General features: G+C 41.1%; 1 protein-coding gene across 3 annotated transcripts in view; it reads right to left on the bottom strand.

Moving 5' to 3' along the window:
- The window catches only part of hecw2a (HECT, C2 and WW domain containing E3 ubiquitin protein ligase 2a), a 61546-nt gene extending 34017 nt beyond the window's left edge, over positions 1–27529 (bottom strand). For all 3 annotated transcript variants that reach the window (XM_049593423.1, XM_049593424.1, XM_049593425.1), the window contains exons 1-7: positions 26990–27529; positions 12753–13504; positions 8470–8577; positions 6364–6458; positions 5814–5880; positions 360–529; positions 98–237 (exon numbers count right to left, since the gene is read on the bottom strand). In XM_049593423.1, the coding sequence (XP_049449380.1) occupies positions 98–237; positions 360–529; positions 5814–5880; positions 6364–6458; positions 8470–8577; positions 12753–13131 (959 nt within the window). In that variant the 5' untranslated portion in view covers positions 13132–13504; positions 26990–27529. The remainder of the gene's footprint in view (positions 1–97; positions 238–359; positions 530–5813; positions 5881–6363; positions 6459–8469; positions 8578–12752; positions 13505–26989) is intronic.
- Positions 27530–27741: the final 212 nt, after the last annotated feature.

The raw sequence follows: 27741 nt of genomic DNA, 5'->3' as shown, positions 1-27741 counted from the left end.
CTGACTGAACTGAAGCTGACTGTTGTTACATAAAGTACACACAGAGTATGTACTTTCTATTCCTGCGTGAACTTGTGTCTGCATGTTTCACACGTACCCTGGTATTTTTTCAATAAGTCTCTGCACAGGGATAGTGAGCTGACCGAGGAAGCGTTTGATGATCGGTCGACTCTTGGCAAACTTGTCCTTCACCTCAATGTACAGGATGTCTGTCATTAGTGCTACAAACGTGTATTTCTGCAGAGAGGCGGACAAACAAATGCAGTCAGTACATATTGTATCTGAGAGCGAATGTGTGTGTGTCTGAGTGAAAGCCTGTTTGAACTCATCCTCTGAGTATACATATATAAAAGTGTCACCTCTCCATGCCAGACGGGATTGGTGGTGTTAGCAATGATGGCTGATCGTCGTTCCTGTCCGTGGTGGCTGAAGATGGGGAAGACGCTCCTCTTCCCTGGGTGGATGGACATCTTCAGGTACGGGTCCGGATTGAAAAACATGCCCTTTTTCAGACCAGTGGCCCGCAAATCTAGAACAAAGTAATAGTGACAGCAGGCTTGTGAAGAAGAGAGGGTTAAATACTATGATAATGTTAATATGCTGATGTTTAGGGTTATAATGTTCACCATGTTTACCATCTTTAACATATTCTGTTAGCATGCTAAAATTTGCTAATTAGCACTAAACGCAAAGTACAGCTGAGGCTAATGGGGCTGTTATGAGTTTTGCAGGTAATTGGTCACAAACAAAGTACTGCACAGATGTTAAATGGAAAGTTAGGTAAGACAGGTTAAGTGATTACATTATATAATATTATTATTATTATTATTAATAATAATAATTATTATTATTATTATTATTATTATTATACTATAATTATATGATAACTATACTGTAATTATATAAAATTATATATTATTGAAGTGGTTCCCAACTGGCCCACCAAAAGAGTCCAGATTTCTCTTTAGCCACTGGTGCAAGGACCACGCAGTTTGATATATTCAGGGTCATACTCTCGTTTGGCCAGCTAGTTTGCTGTCTCTGTCATTTAGCTGTCTGTTAGTCTCTCTCTACAGCAGGAAACAGCATTGCAACATAAAAGCCCTGTGTCGGAAATGTACTTTATTTCACTACAAGGCAAAGTGTCTTTTCCACAAACTTGACACGTTCGGGAGTCACTCGCGGTCCATTCAGAATAACCCGCAACCTACTTTTGGACTGTGATCCACCAGTTGGGAAAAACAATATTATTATTATTATATGTGCCTGCTAGGCCCTAATGATCATCTGACTCAAACTTCTTGATTGTTCTAGAAGGCAGAATTAAAAGGCACAGTAAGGCAGCCTTTGATAATTCTGCTCCGAAATTCTGGAACAGTTGGCCTGAAAGTCTTAGGGGCTCTAAATCTGTTGAAACGGAATCTTAAGACACCTGTTTTTGCCATTGCGTTCTCCTGAAATTAGTTTATAACTGATGGTTTTTTTATGTTGTCTTAGCCTGCAGTTTTAACTGAATTTAATTTTATTCTGTTTATTTTTTCTTAACTGTTTTTTATTACAAATGTTTTGATTGTCTTTTATGTTCAGCACTTTGCGTTGCATTTTATGGATAAATTGTGCTATAAATAATTTACTTGTTTGTTTAAAATTAATTTACTTGTTACTTTAATTGTTATTATTTTTATTAATTCATCAGTCTATCTGTGCTAAATTTCATCCTTATCCTCTGCACATCCTCTTAGAACCATGAATATCTGTACCAAGTTCTGTGGAAATCCATACCATATTTGCAGTGGTAATAATTTAGTATCAATGTGGTAGACCAACCAACTGACCGATGCTGCCATTTCAAGAGCCACACTAAACTAACGTTGTGCATGAGGTACATGCAACTCCGACACAAGGTATCCTGAGAGGCTGGGCGACGGGGTGTATTTTTTACCCTTTACTAAGCCACATCTCAACCGAGAAAAGTGTCTCCTTTGGATAAAGTTGTGCGGTAGACCACAACATCAACTCAACATGAATAAGATTAACAATGATGTCTACATCTGTTCTAAGGTAAGTCAACATCGTGTTTGAGGCAACATATTGTCACTTTGCTGGAAAGAAATATAAAGTTATCTTTAACATCTCTAGCTAACGTTAGCTAAAGTTAGCCTAACATTAGCTCCTAGCTGCGTTGTTCACCATGTCACCTTGTTTGCTGGGAGTTCATTAGCCTATTTTGTTCGAGTTTTTGTACTTTGATGATCATACATCATTGTTAGCTGTAGTCCAAAGGGCTCTAGTTAAGCTAACGTTAACTTCTGGAGCTCAGCTTCATTATCTTATCTGTAATTGCAGAGATAACAAAGGTTGGCAAACGTTATGCTGAATGATTCAGTGTAAATACTGTAGCACCAAACTAACGGATAAAGATGGTAAAAAAGCTGTTATCCTTTTCTTATATTCTGAGCCAAAAAACTTAACTTCAGTGGAACAATGCTGATCCTCTATCTTGTTGTCTTTGATGGTGACGGCAACGAGAGGTGGTTTATCACGCTTACACTGGGACCAGTAAATTTTGGCTTGTAATTTAAGCTTTTCATCGACCTGCTCAACAATAAAATGATTAATATCCGTCCAATGCCTAGTTTAGGCCCCTTTGGTTACTTCTCAATCATCTGATCGTTATGTCTCCAAAAATCATCAATTGCCTCCTGCGAAATGCTGTGTACTGTGATACCTGCCATAGCGCCGGTCACTGAATGTTGATATTTTGTTCGAGTGAGTGGAGGGGGGCGTGGCTTAGCCATATGTCAATTATATATGCAACACATTCTCACTCTCAACTCCTTAAATACTGACCCCTGGTCAGTGGGACCTACACATCAAACTGTGATGCTCTATCTGGAACTGTTCAGTATGTAAGGTCATTTTGGGTGGGCCATATTTAATTGGTTGTCCAAGCAATATAAAATAGGCATCCTTTCAAACATTCCCCATGTTTCAGGAGGGGGCTTAACAAATGCTTTCTATTGCTACGATGGAGCAGATTGGCTTTAGCAAATGAAATTCACAAAAATATTTTCTTAAGATATGGAAGCTGGAGTTGACATTGCTTGATGAGACCTGACTGTATGACTCATGAGCTCTGCAGCTGTGATCTATCTTTATTCTGTGCAAATTCTGCCTCATACTGTATACTGACTGATATTCCGGCAGCCCCCCACCCACATGTGCTTTCCTTTGTTTGGTTTGTTTTTGTTTGTTTGGCGGAAGGGGCAGTCTCCTGGGGTCCGTTTCACAAAGCAGGTTCAACAAACTCTGAGTCTAATCCTGAACTCTGAGTTGATCTACTCTGAGATAGGAAACTCTGAGTTTCCGGTTCCAGAACAGCTGATTTGAATCAGTTTAATCAACTCGGAGTAGTTTCACCTGGAGTTAAGCGCGTGCACCACAACTATAAAAAGCCAGCATCAATGGAGCCCCGATTCGACGAGTCACCATGGCAACGGGGAAGAGGAGCGCTGCGTTTTTCACTCCACTAGAATTAGAAATCTTAATGCGCTCATACGGCGAGTTTGAACACGTTTTCAAAAAGAAGTGCAACACCACTGCAGCTGCAAAAGAGAGGGAGACAGCGTGGGAGAACATTGCTGTTCGGGTCAATGCGTAAGTTTACATGTAGTCCTTTGCAACCACACTAATATTACAGGGGAAAACTGCTTGAATGGTAGCCTATTAATTTATTTCATGTAGATGCAATCCCGCGGGGAGAAGCATATTTGGCAGCAGTTCAGGATGAAATATAAAAACATTGTTCAAACAGGTAAGACCTCGGCATAATCTCATGGGGGTGCCTCATTTTGATCATGTTTTACATTGTAAAGTAAATATTAAGTGGCTGTTTGACTGTGCAGTTGTTTTATCCCCAACATAATGCTGTTTTCACACACATAAATGTGTTCTCATCTATATCATGTTCTGTTAAATAATTAAGCCTATTCAAACTAACACAGACCTCTACTCAGCCAACAGAAAGAAGGCAGATGCCCGTAAAATGAGCACACTTTTCTGACCGCCCTGCATACAGTTGCCTTACTCAAGTGCTCAGCATCTCCGACATTGTACAAAAAACTTCCATTTGCAAAGAAACGCAGCGCATTTTTATACAGTCTATGAGCGCAACACACAATATCTGCTGGGATGTGAGAGCATGACTACGATTGGTAATGTTGCAAATGTAAGGACGGATTAGGTTGTGTATGTAGATGATGGACTGTGACATGAAACGGTACCGCTCAAAAAGATAATTGTCTGGAAATGCTAGAACATTGCGCGATCTGATAACCATCTCTCGACGAATATTTAATTCTCTGCGCAGTAATGCTGCTCCTTCATCCACGGGATCGTTATCAAAAGGACATGTCATGTTAGTGAAAAAAGTCACCACATACTGTGCCTGATGGACTTCTAATATACTGACTCTGATTTTCTTAATGATTTTTTAAATGACAGACGGCAGAACTACGCTACGGCAAAACTCACCTGCTGACTGAACGAATGAGGAAATCAAATGGAGTGTGTGGCTCTGAAAGAGGGCGGAGACAGAGAGAAACTCGAGGTTCATTGAGAAAAACCTGGTCCCGACCAGGTTAGGTTCATAGAGTCTGTTACTACGGTAACTGACCGAGAGCTTAAGTTACCTCTCTCTCTGAAACAGGCTAGAGTTACCCCTCTTTCTATGGTTTGAGTTACCTCCCTTTTTGAAACGGAAAACTCAGAGTTTCCCTCATTTCAGGGTTAACAGACTCTGAGTTTTCACTAAACCTGCTTTGTGAAACGGACCCCTGTTTTGCCAGCATAGCTTTTGTCTGACAGCTTTGGACTGAAGTTCTAGATATCAATCCCCTGTCTTTCTTTCTGTTATTTTCTGTAAATAGTACTGGGTGCTTTATGTCTATTGTGTAAGTTTGTTTTACTGAAAATAAAAAAATAAAAAAATCATATATGCCTCCAGCAATAGTTTTGGACGCTTAGGGATGTCGTGTCAATTTGCACCCATTACATGCATTGTTCCTTTACAATAAACTTAGAATGTAGGATTTTGTTTTTAGGTTTACCTCCATATGTTTAGACAACAAAAGCAGGTGGTTAGATAAAAAACATCATGGTTTGGCTTATAATAAATTAAAACGTTTGTTACTAAGGTCACGTCACAAGTGTAACCACTAAAGGGTGCCTCACTGCATCAGTATCTGATGCCCGGGGCCACTGACCAAGCGTTCATATTTGACGAGTTGGGAGTGAGACCCATTTGATATATAACTTTATCAGAGCACTTCCAGTATCCTCCTGGTTTATTAATGTTGTCATGTGGAATAATGCTAATGCTACAGTTGCAGCGGGGCAAAACAGCTAAAAGCCACTTCTGAAGGAATCTTTTATTGTAACGAGCTGTACTGCTACATGCTGATATTTTTCTGTAACTTCTTTTAAAAATCCCAGTCCTGGCTTCTATAGAAAATTGAAAACATTCCCTGCCTTTCTCTGTTTCCTGCACACAGTTTTCAAAGTTTACTCTAGCTTTTGTGAGACAAACTTGAGGACGAGATTGCATCATTCAGCTTAAGACCTAAATTCTGTCTGTGTCTTTAAAGGTTTTGTCCAATTGACTTGCAGTCATTCACTGCAGCTCCAAATTTTCTTTGATTTGTTACTGAGATTGATTACACAACAAAAGCAATCTGCATAGCAGTGTGTAACTAAAATCTGCACTTTCTAACATCAGTCAAAATGTCTTCCATCATGTAAACTTCTCAACTCACCCGTTAAAGTGAAGCTGATCAGTTTGCGTGGATGTTCGATGCCAACCTGCTCTGCCAGGCCCTCCACCTGAGAGAGAACAGACAACATCACACTATGTACATCACAGAGAGAATACACACCAAGTCGTATTCCAGCAAACACACACCTGTGCTTGTCCTAATAAATGCACATAAATCTAAATGCTAATACAGGAGACAACTTGGTAGCAAGGGGGAATTCAATTCCTGAAAGCATGCAGTGGTGTAGCAGCAAGGATGCACTGCTCATCAGTTCACACATGGTCAAACGATGACTTACATGTTTGCTTGAACCACCACGTGGCTCCATTAGGTACAAATCATGTGTACTTGACCACTGATCACTTTTAAGTAATCAGATTTTAAAATATTTGTAACTTTATAATTACTTGATGTAATCTTACCCCCAATGCCAAGTTTTAACCATAACGACAGAACTAAGCCTGAGACTGATTCTCACACATGCACACATGCACACGCACACACACACACACACACACACACACACACACACACACACACACACACAGACCAGGACTGCAGGGTTCTTCACAGTGATGCACGGGGTCATGGCTCTCAGGGCGCCACTCACTCCATGGTAGTACTTGAAACAGATCTTAGTCTCAGCTGCAGAGGAAACAGCAAAGAGTTATGGGATGTGGAAGCAGTGCAAACATAATCTGCCTACTATTCTTAAAATAACTATATAAATATGTGTATATATACAGTACAGGCCAAAAGTTTGGACACACCTTCTCATTCAATGCGTTTTCTTTATTTTCATGACTATTTACATTGTAGATTCTCACTGAAGGCATCAAAACTATGAATGAACACATGTGGAGTTATGTACTTAACAAAAAAGGTGAAATAACTGAAAACATGTTTTATATTCTAGTTTCTTCAAAATAGCCACCCTTTGCTCTGATTACTGCTTTGCACACTCTTGGCATTCTCTCCATGAGCTTCAAGAGGTAGTCACCTGAAATGGTTTCCACTTCACAGGTGTGCCTTATCAGGGTTAATTAGTGGAATTTCTTGCTTTATCAATGGGGTTGGGACCATCAGTTGTGTTGTGCAGAAGTCAGGTTAATACACAGCTGACAGCCCTATTGGACAACTCTTAAAATTCATATTATGGCAAGAACCAATCAGCTAACTAAAGAAAAACAAGTGGCCATCATTACTTTAAGAAATGAAGGTCAGTCAGTCTGGAAAATTGCAAAAACTTTAAATGTGTCCCCAAGTGGAGTCGCAAAAACCATCAAGCGCTACAACGAAACTGGCACACATGAGGACCGACCCAGGAAAGGAAGACCAAAAGTCACCTCTGCTTCTGAGGATAAGTTCATCCGAGTCACCAGCCTCAGAAATCGCAAGTTAACAGCAGCTCAGATCAGAGACCAGATGAATGCCACACAGAGTTCTAGCAGCAGACCCATCTCTAGAACAACTGTTAAGAGGAGACTGCGCGAATCAGGCCTTCATGGTCAAATAGCTGCTAGGAAAGCACTGCTAAGGAGAGGCAACAAGCAGAAGAGATTTGTTTGGGCCAAGAAACACAAGGAATGGACATTAGACCAGTGGAAATCTGTGCTTTGGTCTGATGAGTCCAAATTTGAGATCTTTGGTTCCAACCGCCGTGTCTTTGTGAGACGCAGAAAAGGTGAACGGATGGATTCCACATGCCTGGTTCCCACTGTGAAGCATGGAGGAGGAGGTGTGATGGTGTGGGGGTGTTTTGCTGGTGACACTGTTGGGGATTTATTCAACATTGAAGGCACACTGAACCAGCATGGCTACCACAGCATCCTGCAGCGACATGCCATCCCATCCGGTTTGCGTTTAGTTGGACGATCATTTATTTTTCAACAGGACAATGACCCCAAACACACCTCCAGGCTGTGTAAGGGCTATTTGACCAAGAAGGAGAGTGATGGAGTGCTGCGGCAGATGACCTGGCCTCCACAGTCACCGGAGCTGAACCCAATGGAGATGGTTTGGGGTGAGATGGACCGCAGAGTGAAGGCAAAGGGGCCAACAAGTGCTAAACACCTCTGGGAACTCCTTCAAGACTGTTGGAAAACCATTTCAGGTGACTACCTCTTGAAGCTCATGGAGAGAATGCCAAGAGTGTGCAAAGCAGTAATCAGAGCAAAGGGTGGCTATTTTGAAGAAACTAGAATATAAAACATGTTTTTGGTTATTTCACCTTTTTTTGTTAAGTACATAACTCCACATGTGTTCATTCATAGTTTTGATGCCTTCAGTGAGAATCTACAATGTAAATAGTCATGAAAATAAAGAAAACGCATTGAATGAGAAGGTGTGTCCAAACTTTTGGCCTGTACTGTATATATATATATATATATATATATATATATATATATATATATATATATATATATATATATATACACATATATAATATGTAACATATCTAAATACACTGCATTGATTTAAGAATCATTACATTTCATTAAATCCTATGATCAGGGTAAGTAAAACTTTAAGTCATTTTAAGCTATTGTTGTAGGAGAACATTAACACTTTTGATTATTAAATATTTTACAGAACATTTTCAAAGTGAAAAATGGAATGAAACTATTCTCAGGTACGACTGCCTATGGTAACTTACGCTCCATAAAGTAGGGCCCGGGCTCCAGTCTCCAAACAATCTGACCCTTCTGTGTGCCATTCACTCCTCGGTTCTTACAGTCCCACACGTTGGACGGACTGGTTTCATCTGAAGAAGAGGAGAACTGTTAGTTATGTGAGGGTATGTAAACTTTGGGCTTCGACAAATTGTGCTCTTGCTGTGTTTACATTACCCCTGATTTCAAGCCAACTGTTAAACATAACAAACAACAGATGACAGTGTTCAGGCTCTAGATCCTGCTTCTCGCTAAGAAAAACTGCAGCGAAGCTGCATCTGCTCCATCTTTCAGTATGTTTAGTCTGTGGACTCTGTTGTCCAAAACACAAGTTTGCCTTTAATCAGTGAAATCCATTCCCAAAATAGCCTCCCTACAACCTCTAAGCAGAAGGACAAACACCAAACTTCCTCTGAGTTAAAAACAGGGAGGGGGAATTCCGCTGTACGTAGCACTTTCGTACACAGATTAATGAAGCACCAAACTCAGCTGACTGGTGGAGAGAGTGAGACAGGAGTCTGTGCTGTATATGTGTGTGCATGAGCATGCCTGTGTGTGTGTGTGTGTGTGTGTGTGTGTGTGTGTGTGTGTGTGTGTGTGTTTGAAGGGGAGTGGAGGAGACTAGGGCAAGTTGCTTATCATTGAATGTCTGCTTAGTCGAGGAAAGCGGTAGCCCCTCTGGGGTATAAGACCCTGCAGCAGGTAATGAAGTCCTGGCGGCCTTATGATCAATATGAAGTGACCTGACGCCCTGCCAGGCACCAGTAGTTTACACTATCTTTCTCCGATACAGCATTCTCACCTACAAGGAAAGCATTTAGAATATCTAACCAACTAATCAAGATGGATGAAGTCCAGGAGGTCCTCAGAGATGTAACTAATGGTTTGGTAAACAAGTTAAAATGATTATGATCCATTCTTTAATAAAATAAGCACATGGTCTCAACAGTCTCTTGCTGTGTGTTGTACTGCAAGTTTGTCTGACCTCTCCCAAGTCAAAGACACCCATTGCTTTCAGAAATCCATTATCCATTACTAACACAATACATCATACTGAACAGCTCACAGGCTGTAATTTTCCTCTGAACGTCACTGTATTATACTAATAATTATCTTGTGAAAAGACACAACTTTTTTTGCCTTACTGTATAATGTAGCATAACAGTTATGCACCCATCAGAACTAGGTAAAGGCAAATTTATGTGCCAGGCAACAATTACAGTGATCAGTTTGTCAGACTGGAACAACACTGCTTCTGTAGTTAAAAAATCATACTAGCAAAAATGGCAATACATTTTTTAAATCCCTTACTATATTCTTCAGGGCAGCAGGATGTCTCTGGGAGCTGTTTTCAGTGTGTGGAAACCAGTGGAAGCTTTAGATATTTAGCAGGTTTTAATCATTATAAGATAAAATAAAATGGCACTATAGTGAGCTCAAGTCAAACCAAAAGGTTTGCTTTCTGTTCCAGAAGAGAGCCTCATTCAAAATCACATTTGTAGTAGCACATATAACTACAAATCCACAATATGTCGCGATAAGGAAGGTCAGATATATAAAACAATCTAATCACTGGGTTAATTTAAAGGCTTACTCCAGTGACTAACAGCAGGTATAGATTTTCAAGAGACAGGTTAAAATGTATGGTCAATATCAAAGCAACACTGGCAAAGATATCCTGACTCTTAGGCCCTGTCTACATGTATACAGATATCTTACCAAACAGATATTTTATCTCTGTTTTGGCCTCTTGTCTACACATAAACAAAGTTTTAGGTCACTAAAACAGAGACTTTTGGTCGAGTGCCATCTAGTTCCATTATATTGGAGAGAAGGCAGATATTTCTACAGCCAATATCTCCAACACTCAGCAACTCACACCAAAACAATCTAGACTGATTAATAGCACTACAGGTAAAAGGAAAAACATGAATTTTTGTTTTTGGGGTGAACTGTCCTTTAAAATTGCAAAGGTTTCACCCTTTATCAGCAAAGTCTGTATGTGGAGAACACACATACAGAAACACACTTAATTTTTCCAAAAAGACGATGAAAGAAATGTTGAATTGGACACTGAGTTACAGAAGCTAGTGGAATGTGAATAAACAGGGTATAAGTCATAGATTCTTAATAACAAAATTGCTGATTATCACTATTGCTCCTGTATTACTTTTCACCTCGATGGCCGGATCTGTCTGACAGTTTGAGCCTGATAGCCTTCCTCAGCAGACAGGTCAATGTATTCCCCCCTGTCAAATTCCTGTCTCTAAGCAGGATTAGCATACATTATTGGAGACCACCCCATTCGCCTCGGAGACGTGCAAGCTTTGTGATGGTGTGTATGTTATTGTACACCGAGGCAGAGCTGTTACATGTTGACTCAGCCTCCAGTCCTGTGTAAAGTCTCAACAGCTCCTGTTGCAGTATTGACTCGGAGTTGGAAGCTCCTACACAAGACTCTACCTGGCTATTCTCAGCTCCCAATAAGTAAGAAACCTGGATCAGCTGAAAAGCTTTGAGGACAGGTAGGGTCAAGTCAGCTCAAGTCCTGGATGCCTGCAAGTTTCCCAAATAGCTCAACAAAAATATTTTGGGGGAAAGCACAAAAAACTGTGTAGAGGCAGACTGAGAAAATCAAGCAATCACCCCTCTTAAAATTTCAAGTCACTTGCAATCAGATTTGTAGACTTGAAACTTGGACTCAAGTCAGACGTAAAAGTTCGCACTTGAAACTTATTTGGACTTGACTGCTCTAAAAGTTGACTTAAGGCCCTGATTCAATGACGGTATTTGACAATCAGAAAAGAACATGGTGAATTTTTTGGTTGTGACTCTTGTCTAAAATTATTAGTAATTCCTGTGCTTTTGATACCATCACAAGGCAATCTGTCTGTCGTGAAAGAGGTCATTGACGCAAAATTTTTAATAAAACCTGAAAATAATTTTAAAAAACAGCTAATTTTAAAGAATAAAAGTGAATTCTTAGTATTAAAAACTGTACTTTGACAAGATGATCCCAACTAGTTGAAGTTTGCTGATTGTCATGGAGATGGATCAATTGCAATGCAAACACAGTAGCTGTAATGACTCTGAGAATCAAATATTCATCCATCTATCCATCTATCCATTTTCATCATCGCCCATTTCTGGGGTCAGGTCATGGGGGCAGCAGGCTGAGCAAGGTATTGCAGACACCCCTCTCTCCAGCAAAGAGGCATTCTCAGGCCAGATAAGGTATATAATCCCTCCAGTGTGTTCTGGGTCTACCCCAGGGTCTCATACTAGTTTGACGTGTCCGGAAAAACTAAAACAGGGGGCGCCAGGAGGCCAACAGTCAATCAAAATGTGTTTGACTTTGTCCTGAGAATACAGACACAGCTCTCACTTTGGTTATACAAGGATTGAATAGCTTGTAGCAACAACCCCGTACCCCATATCCCCGCAGTATCCCCCACAGGACTCCCTGGCAGACACAAGTGTCAGTCTTCTCCAAAAACACATGTAGATTAGATGGACAAACTCCCACCAGCCCTCCAGCAGCCCTGCAAGGGTAAAGAGCTGGTTCACTGTTTCATGGCCAGGACCGAATCAGCATTTCTCCTTATGAATTTGAGGTTCGATAATCAATTGGCACCTCTTTTCCAGCACCCTAGAATAAACTTTACCAGTGAGGCTGAGCAGTATGATACCCTGAAAAATCACACCCTCCAGCCCCATTTTTGACAAATGGGAACCACTACCCCAGTCAGCCACTCCACAGACAATATCAATATAATGCTTTAGATACTATTTCCAAGCCAAGGTAGGGTAGAATTCTTATGGATTGCTGTTGATAACAACTGCTCTGGTACTGTATGTAAAGTCTTGACTACAGACCTGAAAGCAGAAACATTTAAGTTCTGATCTATTCAAATCCCAGATCATTAAAAAAAGAATAGGACAGCAACAAGAAAGCCTTGCATAGCTGCAAACCTTGTATATTTGTTATGTGAACTTTGCATTGATTTCACTTATGCAGTAAACACCATCAACACAGTTTTGAGAGAAAGCTGTTCAAATGCTGTGTCATTTTTCAGGTCAGCATTCAAACCTAAAGGATTTCATCTTGATTTGCAATTTACTTGCTATTTGAACCAGTCCTCAAGGACTTGAGTCTTGGCTCAGACTTGCTTTGAGTGACTGGAGATTTGTCCTTCTGCCTTCTGCCTCTGGATCTGACCCAAGAGAGCTCTACAAGCAGCTACAAATGTAAAAATCATCATCTCACCAATGTGGTACAGCCCGATCCAGTCAGTGGCATCCACTTCCTCCTTGATGTCCCAGGATATGACAAGGTTCTGGCCGCGATTTAGCGTGTACTCCAGAGTGGACGCTGTTAGCGAAGACCGGCTTTGGGAGGTCACCAGATCTGTGTCACTGTTAGCCCGGGGAAGCCCAATAGGACTGCTGATAACGGAGACTGTATCAGCGGCAGCCCCGCCCCTCTCTGCCAGAGTTCGCAAGTTCTCGGGGCTAAGGGTGTGCCGGAGGTGGGGGCTACGCCTTCGTGGAGCCGACAGGTGTTCGCGGCCCCCCACTGAGAGGTTGGGTGGATTGTGGGAGCGGGTCCTGGGCGGTAGGACTGCTGTGGCGAGGGAAGGACGCATGTTTGGCGATTGGTAAGGAGACAGCAACAAGAAGTAAAAACTGTCGGAAACAGCCCAAAAAGAGGCAGAGATGGGTAGGACCTTCTTATCGACTGGGCTGGTTGGCAAAGTTAAGACACATTTTACTGATTCATCCCCACAGACTAATCTTAAACCCTAAATCCTAAACTGTGAGAGCTGGTTTGAAGAGGCCATCATGCCTGGAAACATGAGGAAACTTTAGAAATAATGTGTTGATTCCTTCTCCATAGAGGCTCCTCTTATCGGCCCTTCTGATCCTTGCATCATATCAGAACTGTTGAAGTAGAAGATATCCAACAACAGTCACAATCTTCGCCACTCACATTTCATGCTGTCCAATGAAAATGGGACCCTAAAGATGGGGAAAGAGGAGAGAGAAGGAGAAAACAGTAAGCTACAAAAGTGCTCTCACACAATAAAATGCAGTAATTTGCAATCAACAAATGACTAAACAAGCATTAGTCACCAGGGGAGTTGTTTGCAGTCAAAGAATTTGTCACCAACACAAATAACAAAACATTTCACACCATTGTTTCTTCTATGACAACCCATCTAATGAAAGAAGAAATGGATGTGAGGAGGGCTTCAACTGTGCACAATTCCTTTTATTTTTATTGCTCATTTAGATATATATGTTTAATGAATTTATTGCATACTAGTGTCAGACTGGTAAGGATGAAACACAATACACGATTTACTTTACTGAATGATAAATGAAATACTTAATTAAAGTGAATATGTTGGTGGTACAAACAGACCTTCCCACAGTGGGGAAGAGTAGACTGAAATGATCTCATTTGAAATCCATTATCTCTACGTGACCACTGGAAAAAGAAATCTTTAAATCATCCAATACACACACACACACACACACACACACAGATTCCCCTGCTCATGCACACACACGCACGCACGCACGCACGCACGCACACACACACAGACACACACACACACACATCTCTGCAAGTGGGTTTCTATGGTTTCTGTCTATAGAAGCTGCCTTAGTAATAAGAACAGAGAAAGGAGACTGGCAGCTGTATCTCCCTCCCAGGAAGCTCTTCAATCAGCAAATGCCAGTTTGGGAACTGTCTGGGGAGCGCTATCAGAGTCTCAACCAGAGCCATTTTGTTTTTTAAGGGAGGATGGCGTGTGACTTCAGAATCTACCTAGAGGCAGCTGGTTTTAGATGGGCTGAGAAGCAGAGTTTTTTTTTTTTTTTTTTTTTTTTTTTTCCTGGCGGAGAATAGGTTTGGTAATATTCAGCTAATATGTGCCTGGTGCAGTCACTGGAAAACCATGTGGGCTAAAGTCTGAGCTAAGCCCTGATATCGTTGGCATTTTAAGTGCGTATACGTCTCAAAAGCTGAGCTGTTCAGTGATGCTTTGAAACCACTGCTTCGTCTGCAGGCCTGTGTGTAGTCTGCACTGTATGCATCACTGTATTTAATAAAAACATTTGGATCGATAAGTTATTATCCTTCATGTGAGCAAAACTAAAAACCCAAGCTAAATGTCACTCCAGTTGAAATGACTGAACTGTCAATGAAAGCGTACACTCCCTCTTATATTTTGATATTAAAGGAACAGTTCAACATTGTGGGAAATATTATTATTAGAATATTATTCACTTTCTTGCCAAAAGTCAGATGACAAGATCAATATCAGTATGGAAAATATGAAGCTAAAACAAGCACCCAGTTAGCTTAGCTTAACTTGTCATAAAGAGTGGAAAGAGGGGAAAAGAGCTAGCCTGGCTCTGTCCAAAACGTACAAGAAAAATAATCAGACTGTTTGCTGTTTGACAACTGTTGCTGGGTCTAGGGACTTTTAAAGCCTACATTTGTTTATATTTTGGCAAGTTGGCACCATTAAAAACATGCTTAGTAGTTCCTTTTTGCAGTGTACCAATAGATGTACAAATAACTGTCACTTGATACTTTGATACTGAAGAAAACTTAAAAATAAAATGATTTTCAGGCAAGTTCTGGAGTTACAAGGAGCGTAACACCCGCCAAGGGCCAAATGCAGGTAGATTTTCTGTTTGGGTAAAAATCTTGGAAGGCCATTTACATGACTGGCAGGTAAATGTTCCTATAAGTATAGTCATGCAATAAAAAAACAGACTAAAAGGTGGTGTCATTTAAGGGCATGCCAACATTTTCTCATCCCAACTCGTCAAATACTGAGGCTTTGTCAGTGGACCTACACGTCAAAATATGATGTGCTAGGTACCCTCCTGCCTCTGTTTTGGACATTAACGGACAGCATGTCAATTTCCACTTGTTACATGCATTGTGTCTTTTCAAAATACATTCCCATTTCCACAGGAAATGTCAAATTTTTGCTTGTTACAAGCATACCGTCTTTTTCAAAGTAAACTTACAACGTAGGTAAGACACTTAAATTTTTGGTTTACTCCCTTAGGTTTAGACAACAAAAGCATGTGGTCAGGTTCACAAAAAAACATCATGGTTTGACTTAAAATTTACACGGGAACTGAAAAGTCAGCTCCCGCAGTCCAGAGTTTTCCTGACCCATTCATCTCCCCACCTGCCTGCCGTATATGTAGCTTGTCTGTGGCATCACAAATTGTGTCTTACACCAACATCCACTGACAAACCAGCGTTATTTGACAATTTTGGTTGTTGCCCACTGCCTCTAAAACTGACGTGCCTAGTGTCTATCATACCGCAATGAAAGGTGTCTCTAAATCTGTGGTTCTCAAATGGTGTGCCATGATGTCAATCTAAGTGTGCCATGGGATTTTGTGATAACCACACATTATTACTGTAATATTCAACTGGGCCTATACAAAAAGTTATAAATGAATTTTCAATTGACTGTATTTGTATGTGGTGTGCACCCATTTCCTAATAAAATGGCAAACTCTAGCTAAAAAAATTTAATTTAATTTAATTTAAAAAAACCTTGAAAGGGGACCTGTTTGTCGGCATTCTTATGTGGGAATTATAAGTATGCGACACTTTAAGAGCCCTGACTGGCAGCCAGCATGAGGACTGATAACATTTAAATGGAGAAAAAACATGTGGGACAATGGATCGCTTTATTGTACCCAGCAAATTACAGCAAAGCACCAGTGATGACAATCTACCACTGAAAAAAAAAACAAAAAACAAACTGAGGGTGTGCCGGAGGTGGTGTCTGAGGGAAACGTGGTGGGACAAGAATAAAAGTTAAGGCAGCGAAAGCCCAAGTAGGCTTGGAGAGAGGGGTGGATGGGTCTAACAAGCCTCAACTTTCACCCAGGAGGCTGGTGCTTGCTTTCCATAAGACTGTAAAGCCAAACCCTGTTCTTTTTCCTACACCCAACCCTGTGTGTGTTGGCAAAATGTAACCATGTTTATTTGTTTTTGAAGTAAAAGAAAGGCAATTCCCAGTGTTGTACCTACACAGTGCATTTATTTTGAAAGAGACAGTATGCAAACTGTACATTTCCTGTGAAAACAGAAGTATATTTTGAAAACAGACAATGCAGACGTGTAACAGGCAGAAGTTGACATGGCGTCCCAGAACGTTAACAACCAATGCACCCAGAGTACTTAGCATGTCGTATCTGGACATGGACAGTCCATGACCAAACGTCAATATGTGATGGGGTCAGAGTGAGAATGTGTTGCTCTAAGCAGCAGTATTTGAAGAGTTCAGAGTGCAAACAGGCTGGGTAGCTGCTTTTGTCCTCTGTTGACTGTGCCAGAGTTTAAAACACACACACACTCTGTCGTGTGTGTCATACCACGAAAATGATCATCTCAAGAGCTTCTAGTTTCATGGTACCGCACCGTATTAGACATCAGCTACTCTGCTAAACTATTACTCGCCATCTGTCTACTGCTAAAAAGCGGAGTAAGCCAACCATTAATATAAAAACCAGGAGCAGGAGTCCAGACTTAATGGACCGTGCAAAGAAGTGGGTGATTGCGGTAGAGAGCGAGGAGTTTGATGAAGAGATTTAAGATATATTTACGGTACTTCTTAATATTCTGGCTTGCCTTGATTAACTGTTGATATTGAAATAATTCAGCTGCACAGTTTATTCTGGCCTCTTTAAATTTGGATTCAACAAAAGTATTATCAAAAATTATTAAATTATTATCATCTTAAAGAAATGTACTGAAACAAATGTATATGTGACACAAGGGGGCAATTTATTATTTCGTCTGGTAAAAATATGCTTGGCTGGTGGATTTGTTTTTTATCAACCAGTCCCCTTTGCTGGTGAGTCTGAAGGTTCACTTTGGACACTGGGAGCATCTTTCTTCTCAGATTTCTAAGAAGACTTAATAATCTTAATTCAAGATAAATGAATGGATAATGTTATCACTATAAAGAATAAGTAACACTGAATCTGTGTTTTGAGATTTGACTGAGTTATGACTCAAAGAGTCTCCTCTGCTTGTGTCAGTTGTATCATCCATTTGCACTTTCCATGTAGAGAGCTAACAGATAGACTGTGTGTAAGTTTGATGTTGCAAATTCTTTATCATGCAAAGATTGGAAATAATTTCAAAAGCCATTCAGATGCAGTGACTTGTATGACAAATTGTCTAATATACTGTGTATATTGCTCCTGAGCTTCTGAATCAATTCACTTTGCATTTTGAACTGACTGAACAGAAATGATGAAGTGGCCTCTGTGCTGATGCATGTGGATTGGCTCTGTTTCCGGATAACCCAGGCCTTATATTGAAACAAGATCTGCTGCATTTGACATGGGGGAAAGCCTGGACGTCCCTGACTCAACAAGATTACCAGAGTGCGGCTCCATTGCACACAGGCACGCGCACACACACACACACACACACACACACACACACACACACACACACACACACACGAACATTGCATACAGGGATTTATGACAGAATAAAACCTTCATCACAGATGTAGGAATACGTAAATCCCGCTCACGTGTGCTCAAGGCCTCACACACAGTCATGAAGCACCAGAAGGGAGGAGCCATTTATTTCCATAAACAAGCAGAAGCTTACTCTGTTGAAGAAGAAACTAAAAAAAAGTGTATATGTAACTGCTGAGTTGTTATGTAAGTGTTCCTGTGGTGCAAGTGCCCCCCCTCACGTTTGCCAGGCATTGTCTAACCATGACGTGGAGTGGGAGATGCCGTGGCTGCACCCGTCCCACTCAAAGCAGAGGGGATGAGGAGTCTGTCTACCAGCTAAGAGCAGCACAGACCAAAACATGACCTCAGGAGGGAGCACTGAACAATCTGGACTCAGCCCAGTGCTTTTTCTTCTAAAAGACTGTCATTTCCCTTTAAAACCCCAGTTTGACTGCTCTGCACAGCTTTGACTCGATACGGGATTAGTGATTGATTCTCAGGAAATAGACGTAGATAAACAAGGTGTTATATGAGTATCCCAAAATCAAATTGCGTTTCTAATTCTAACCATTCTCTGGGACGATGTTAAATTTGACACCTGTCTTGCAAAGACAGTTATTTGAGTACTGTTCTGTTAATAGGCACCAAATACTTTGTACTCTGCATCGCTGTGCAGTGAATACTAAAATGAAACACATCTGCAGCAGAGGATCTGATGGAGCATGGTAGAATGTGCTGGATTATTGTTTTCTTATATCTTGTCAAGAAACTGTTTCTACAACAGGATGACATTAGATGATTTCTAGGTATTTGGGAATTATAATAATGTCATTCACTGTGACAGCTCTCTGTTTTATGAATGTAGAGGCTGAAAAAGTCTGTCTTGTTTAGTGTCCCATGTGACAGTCATGACTGACAGGCACCGTCGTAGCAATACGGCTGCACACCTCCCCTTACACACCTACTGCCAGAAGAAGACATGCTGAATCTCCACAATGACACGCACACTTGTACGCACTCACACACACACACACACACACACACACACACACACACACACACACACACGATTAATCTAGAGTTTATCGACAGACAATTAAATAACAGAACTGCACAGTTAATAACTTTGGATAATCATTTAAAGGAAAACTCAACCAAAAAGCCAGAATAAAGGTTGGCATTGTTCATTTCTGCAACCCTCTGATATGTAACATTTGTGCGCTATCTTGCAGCACATACATTGAAACTTTACATTTCAACAACACTGTGGATAAAGTGTAGTTAGGTTTGGGCACAAAAACTGACTGGTTATGGTTAGGTCATGTTTTGGCTTCAAGGGATAGTTCAGATTTTTTGAAGTGGGGTTGTATGGGGTACTTACATGTATCATAGACAGTAAGTTACAATCAGTTGATGTCAGACAGCATGCCCCTCTCAATATAGCGTAGGCCTACACTTAAAGTGATATTGGTATTTTTAGGTGGGACTTTTTTAAGTAGCTGAAATACGTTTTGTTGCTGACCCATCCACAGCACTACCTTTCTTAGCTTCTCCAGGGCTGCTTCTCTAAACTGGGGGACGTGCCGACTGACATCTACTGCAGGTAATACACTGACTACAGATAAGTACCTCATACAACCCCACTTCAAAAAATCCAAAATGTCCCTTTAGAGTACCTGCTTTCGGTAGCGCAGTCATGGCTGGAAATGCTGTGATGTCTCAATAAAAAACAACCTGTTTTGTTATTTGTTGTTCTCAAACAGTGATCTGCAGCTTGGCAGCTGTCTCACCAAGGTGTCACACCATCCACCCTCCCCTTCACCTCCTAAAGGAAAACTCAGCTCATATATACATGTTATCATAAGTATGTTACTTTAAAAATGTTGAAATGATACATATAAAATTACAAATGTATCCATGGTTTGAAGAAACGTACAATTCCAACATTTTCTTCTGACAACTGAGTTGGTTAAACTGTTAATAGCACATCTATGAGCCACAGTATTGCCCTGGGTGACATGTTCCTACCATGAATACACACATACTGTTTACATCATTTACATCTTTAATGAAAAAGGTACACTGAAGATTTCACTTTGTTTTAAGGGTTTACAACACAAAAATGTTAGAAACTACTGATTTAATTTTTGGTTTGAATGTATTTGGATGATTTTGGGATTCTGTCAGTTTAACAAACCAAGCTATTTGTTCACATGTACATAACTAGAGACTTGTGGTGGGCATATTTCACTCATTTCTGGCATTACATGGAAACAATGAATAATGTAAATAATCAAGAGATGTATCAATAATAAATTATAATTATCAGTTTAAATCTGTGTTTTTGCAAACTGAATATGTGTTGTGAGCTGTAGGTACTGTGATGTCAGTAAAGGGATTCCTCCTCCTCTCCCGCTTTCCCTCTGTTCCTCTCTGGGTGTGTGTGTGTGTGTGTGTGTGTGTGTGTGTGTGCGTGTGTATGTGTGTGTGTACTGGTGTCAGCAGAGGGACCCTTCTGTGCCCCTGTGGAGGTGACTGCTGCACTTTACAGCCTGACAGAACGGGCACCTTGGGGAGCTGGCACAGACGCACACAGTGGCACTGAGGTCTTATTGTGCCTCACTGACACATAATGTTAAGAACAAAACACAAAACCAGCACAAAGAGGCATCACACACTAAAACAAATGCACCACCCCTCAACAAAACCACACACACACATTCTTATCCACGCTTATACAAACAGTGTTTCTGACTCAGAAGGTGAAAATACATTCTCTTCACAAACTACCTCCTCACAGAGCTCTAACTTCACCCTAAAGGTGGATGAAGACTGAGCGGTCCACCTGACTACAACTCACCGCAGCAAGGCCTCACTGGAGGACGTGGCTTTGTGAGTCATTCTGAGAGAACACAGGCTACAAGGTTGGTGCCAGAGTGCTTCCACCTCCCAGAAAAAGTGCAGCCCTGTCCTGCTCAGGGTAGTTCTCTAAACACATCCCCCTGGGAGAACATGTCTGGGATGAGTCACTCCTCGGGAGGTATCCCTTCATGACAGGCCACGGCGAGTCGGAAATGGCATTTACGCCTGAAGACTGATTGATATCACCCTCTTCAAGTTTAGAATGCTGACCTTTCTATAAATGGGAAAGTGGGTTGTGTATGGATTTATGAGAGACATAAAAACTGCATACAGACATGTACAAAAGCATACAGATGGATGTGCTGGAGGCACTTCAGCTGCTCAACAGACAAATCTCTCTTCTTCAACCCAAAACAAAATTCTAGTTGTGCAGCAAGTGCACATAGTACAAACTGACATGACCATATTTCATATTCAAGCAGAGACTCCAAAAATACCAGATATCACAGGTTGAATTTTGAGGTAATGTATATCAAATGATGCGCAATATATGTAGAGTAATTCCATTTGGAGCACCTTTATAGCTGAATTGTTAGAGCGCATGGCGCACAACAGCAATGCTGCAAAAATGCACCCCAAAAAGCATATTTTCATTTGATGGAATGATGCAGCCATAAAAAACTTGAAGCTGTGCCAGAACATGAAGACATACAATACTGTAAGACAGTGTGGGAAAATATGGCTTTAACAACCTTAAAACTACTTGAGGGGAAATAAAAGGGGAAAACTGTGTGCTAAAGGGTTAACGATGGATTAATAAAGACCCGTCCATGATGCAGACATTGACATCACTGCAGGGCGACACAACCTCTGTGTCCCTCTCCCATTTTAACTCCTTACTCATTCAATGCTTTACAGCTTGTGAAGTCAGTGTACGTTTTTAATTCAATCATCAGTCTCTTTCTCACCACATCACTGCACTAAACCATTACATTTCACCTTAACTCACACTCCACAACTCTCTCTACAAACAGAACGCATGCTGGTGAATTAGCGCCCTGGCACCAGACGTCAAAATGATGTCAGAAAGACGTTGGACTCTGATGAACAGATGTTAATTTTGAGTTGGAATTAAAATCTGGTTTACAATATTTCAAATGTCTAAAAACTTTAGAACTTTACGTTGCATGGACAGTAACACTGTGGCATTCTGTAGACGCTGGGTTTTGTTCTCCATATACTTAACATCTAAATGCTGGTATTCTACGTCAAAATGACATTGGCATGATATATTTGGAAGATGTTAGATTGTGGTTATTTTACAACACAAGTTAAAACCGACAAAATATCAACATCATCTGTCATCAGTGGCAAGACATCTTGCTTACATTGAATTTTGGTCACCTGACGTCACAAACTAAACTCAACCAAATATCAACATCTAACAACGTTGGTAGCCAGCTGGGAAGGGTACATAAAGGGCTGGGTATTGTTCGATACAGTAGTGCCAATAAGTTTCAGTAAAGTCTTTTTCAGTTGAAAAGACGAGTATATTTTCAACAAAAATTACATATTGTTAAATGCAAGCAGCCAGGTGGGAACTTACCGAACCTTAAAACTGTAAAATGTTATCTGAAATACTTTTATTGAAGGGTAAGCAAACAAGACAATGAAACTGATATTAAATGCCAGCTTTTGATAATCGACATTTTTCAACAATTGCTGCTACAGGTGCATTTTCATTGGTATCAATAAAGTTTTATGGTCCAATACCCAGCTCATTTTGGGTGTGGTCACTCTAATATCATCTTAAGTTTATTTCCAACGGGATGAAACCCTCTAACACCCACTAACATTCAGCTTCTGTCTTTAATGGGAAAGGTTACGATCAGCATTCATTCCTGGGACAAATGACTCACAGGTATTTATCGGCTCCGGCTCCAGTTGGTTGCAGTCAGCAGTAATGGAAACATGACAATGGGGTGGACACTCTAAATTCTGCCCCATTTATGGTGCAGTGCCTCCATCCAAGTGTCCTTCACACATCACTCCAAATGAGTTTGAAAGAGAGACTGAATAAGTAATTGATGAGAAGTAACCACTGTAGCATTTCCACTGGCCTCCATGCTGCTTTCTACTGTTTACTAACCAGTTTTCCAGTGTGTCTGTGACAACGTACATAACACATCAGTGGGAAAAAAACTATGCAAATATGAAGGGCTCAATCTAGGCTAATGAAAACACAAGGATTCTTGGCTTCAAGTAATTATACAAAATTGCCATTAGATCTCCCTAAATCCTACACACTGGACCACTACGATGGAATGTGGGAACAGATTAAGTTTGAAGATCTCTTGCGATCGTTACATAATGTTGTATATACAGTAGCATCCCTGACTGGACACTGCAAATACTTGAGTGTGTCAACTTCACTCAGTTGATGTTGGATTGCAGCCGCAGGAACCAAACAAAAAATCTGACACTGTGATCGACACAAACCTTCACGACAGCATAACAACAGGCCTTTTTTTCCCAGAAGACATTTTGACATGTCACAGTGGGAAAATCACAAGTGTAAATCAGACAAATGATGGCTTTCATTTAGCTACTTCAGTTTCAGGGTCCTAGTATTGTGCATGTTGGCCCACTGTCACACAGTCATGACTTACTGAGACTTTAATAGAACAGAGCTATTTTATTAGTAACCTGTGCCATTCCTGCTACAACAAATCAAAATGTCTGATGTGAAAGACGACTATCTAAAGGCCCTGTATACCCACAAAGGTGTTTTTAAAACCTCTGATGAAAACTCCAGTCAGATATAAAGTTGGGTGGATCATTGCTGCAAATTAAGTAACGTCGCCAAACTCCTTGTAGTAACAAGAATTATAACAAAGTAAGTTGCCCCTACTCCGACAGGTGTAACAAAACTATTAAGGAAGATGTCAGTGAAGAGCAGTTTGCACACACCCATAGATCCTCAAGGGGAAGTCTGATCAGGTAAAATAAGTAAAAACTTGGGATGGATATTGAAAAGATTTTATTAATACAATGCCATTATCTACTCTGCGTATATGTCCAATTCTTTGTTGATGCCCTTACTGATTCCTGATCGATTTTCTGTTTGCAAAAAGAGTAGGCCTGCACAGGTTTTCAGTGTTAACACAACTGTTCTATAATCTCTGAGTCTGCAAACTGTGCTGATGACATGAGAGAATACAGCAGCATTTTTTTATTTAGGTTTAGTGAGTCAAAGAAAAAAACGTCTAACCCTGCGTGCATGGTGCTACTGTTTTTATAACAGGATATATACCCTCGGTAACATAGTGATGTAAGGTAGTTACAACAGGCACCAGTGCAAGCTTTTATGATGGGACCCCATGCCAAGTTTTGTATCTGAACTAGCTACCATGTATCATCTCGTCTTATCACATGATCAAAAAGAGACTTGACACTGGATGACATCAACATATATATTAGCCCACAATCATGATTTCATACCTGTATATGACACAAATACCAAAGAAAATAAGAAAATATTCATTTACTTGAATATAGAATAAGCTTATTATTTTGTTATTGATTGCTACTGACTATTTTACACACACAAACAGAATGATGATGGAGATGGGGTTTTCCTTTTCAATGATATATAGCAAATGGCAACATTTTTAAATGGTAAATGATGAGTGGACTGCACCTGTATAGTGTTTTTCTAGTCTTCCGACCATTCAAAACGCTTTTACAGTACAAGTCACAATCACCCATTCACACACTGGTGACCAAGGCTACCACGCGTGGTACGACCTGCTACTTAGTAACCAATCACATGCAGTCACACACTGATGGAACAGCCATCAGGAGCAATGTGGGGTTCAGTTTCTTGCCCAAGTACTCTTAGCCTATGTTGAGCAAACAGATGTTTTGGTATTTTACTGATTTTTCAACCCTTACTTGACATGCACTGCCATCTTTCTTCATGAAACAAAGCCATGCTTGAGACTGTTTTCTCTCTGCCATAGGATTGCAGCAGTATGCCAGTTTCAAGGTATACTGTGATATAAAAAATGACATTATACCCTGTACATTTGTTTATCTATGATGGAGAATGTCACCTTTATTGAAGTTATTCTCAATAGGGAGACTTTTTACACATACTTCCATTAAAATAATAGTTTCAAGTTTAAATTACAGGACTAAAACGTTTATCAAACCAAAATATTCCCTCTGTTTTTATTCCTTTAAGAGTCACTCTGTCCAATATAATCAATAATTCTATAATACCATGAAACTACGATATTTTCTGAGACAGTTATTGTACCCTGAAAATGTCATACCATTGCAATCCAACGCCAGCTCTCTTACTTAAAGTTTCCAGCAGTGTAGACGCATGAGTTTGACCTTATTGTTTTAAAATGCACAACTGTCAGAAAAAACATGCCAGCATCAATAAGAGGAATTGATAAGCTCGGAGGAATATGATTGCGATAGACTAGACAATTCAGAACCGGCTCTCTCTCAGTTCTCGATTGCCATCCCTAGTGAAAACACCTGCGTGGTAGCATTAGTCTGTATGGGCTTCGACAAATAGTATACGCTGTAAAAGGACAGCCCCATTTCGTTTCCCTCAGCAGTCAGACACATCAAACATCACTTCCTCTAAAGTCGACCTCAGGTCATCTAAAGGACAGCTGGTCTTCGTGTAAGGAGGGCTTATGATGGATTCTAACAGTGACCCTTATTCACAGTGCTTTAATCTGCCACTTTGATCACTTTAGTGTGGGTACTGAGGCATGACATATTGGTGACACAGGGCAAAGGATAGTCACTGTTATCATTAGAAGGTACAAACCTGCGTTGAAGGCAGATTGACAGATATATACTTGTGTGAAATGGAAGGTCTGTTCAGGTGTGCAGCCAGCTCTTTGTCTGCATGTTTAGTGTGTAGACAGCATTTCTTATAAATATTAAATGGTGGGGTCAAAGAGGATTTCTACATCGCCTTCGCCACTACCTTTCATTTAGGGGTGTAGCAGGTAATTATGGACTCTGCAGTACACAGGAGGGCATTTTGGATTCCCTAACTTTTCTCTCACCCATCCACAACTCAAAAAACTTCACATATTTACCCATCAGTTATCAAACACAAATGACATTATAGGTTCTGTGCACAATCTGGGCAGTTGTCAGAGCCAAATGTTCACAGGTTGTCCCCTTGTCAAATTCTGTCAAGTGAGGAAATACGGGAGTTTTGTGATGATCTGCAGGGACAAAACTCTAACAAAACTGTATTTCTGCTTGTTCCAGTTTGTCTCAGATTACAGATTGGCTTAATGGATCAGCTTTTTTGAGAAAGCTGTGCAGTTTTCCAGATTTCAGCCAAACCCTACCTTAGAAACTGATCACACTTGGAAATAAGCTGTTTCTGCACTCTAAGGTGTCAAAGGGGAATTTAGCAAAGACACTGCAGGCCCATATGAAAGCTTACAGCACCCAGTCTCAATTATGACCATGTCATTATTTCATCGCAGATAAATGCCAGAGGTCTTACATGTCTGAGCTTAGTGATAATAAATGTAAACACAGGCCACTTTCTGGACTACGGGCATCTCAACATCTCGGAGCTACAGAGACGTGAAGGTAACTCCCGCTTACAGCAAGATCACGTCAGCAAAATCACGTTACATAACAGTTTGTCTCCAACTTTAATCATTTCAAGTCAATCTGTGCGCCTCCGAGGCCGCGCACGGCCGCTTTGCGCACATGACTGAGCAGGCCATACAGGGACCGCACTGGCGGAATGTGCAGGTGTCATCGCTCGCTATTGGATTACTGTGGGAATTCCCTACGTCATTTTCCTTCTAATGCACCCCTTTCACAAGACGCATGCATGAAACCAAAATCGATCAATTATCTCCTTCAGTGCAAAACCACAACAACAAAGAACACGATACGCAGAAGACGACGCTGCGGTTGTTTAATGACAGATTCGGCTTCTTAAAGCATCATCATCATCATCATCATCATCACCATCATCATTATCACCATCACTGCTGGAAGCCATGAACACCTACACGTCCCTCCATTCCTGACGGCGCACTGGGTCGCAGAGCCTACCTTTGGCGCAGAGGTGCGGGATGGAAGAGAACGGTGTACGGATGATGACAGCGCTGCCACCAACACCTGCTCGGTGCTTTCTGCGCGGGGATATCACGGTTTAGGTCGTTATCCCTGCAGTCCAAATGAGGCGGGACGGGCGGGGTGCCGCGGTAGGGCCCCCCTCCCTCTCAGATCCCGAGCCAGGGCAGCTTTGGGCTCGAAGTCACGTATCGAGACGGTATCCCTCTGAAAAGCTGCTGCGGCGCTGCAGAGACACCTCGGCCCTCTTCGGTAGCAGCGGCCAGAGGTGTGTGCGCATAAACTCCACCAGCACCTCCCTGCTCCCTGTCCGCACAGGAGGCTGCTGCTGCTGCTGCTGCTGCTGCTGCTGCTGTGGGCATCAGGCGTGCAGCTCGCACAGGCATCGCATTCTCCCTCTCTGCATTGCAATGCGCTGCAGTCAGAGTCGACGTCCTCCCACCAGTCCCAGCAGATGCACAAAATCTGACTGGGCAGAGCGTGTAACCGCTGTCAGTCCAAAAGGAGGAGAAAAAAACGTAGCCTACCGGAGGATGGCGTAATGTTTGGTTATTTGCAGTGGAGTGGCTCTCCTTGCTGGGGGGCGTGGAGGGATTTATTCAGAGCATTGTCGAGCCTGACATGTTTTTTGCTGCTGATAAAATATATACACACTCTGCATATTAATGTGGGAAAATGCCAGAGTGGGAGGAGAGACAGAGAGAGAGGGAGCACACACACACACACACACA

This window comes from Epinephelus fuscoguttatus, linkage group LG13 (genome assembly GCF_011397635.1).
Source record: "Epinephelus fuscoguttatus linkage group LG13, E.fuscoguttatus.final_Chr_v1".
NCBI lineage: Eukaryota > Metazoa > Chordata > Actinopteri > Perciformes > Serranidae > Epinephelus > Epinephelus fuscoguttatus.
The sequence above is the reverse complement of the archived record's forward strand: the minus strand, read 5'-3'. Positions and strand labels throughout refer to the sequence as shown.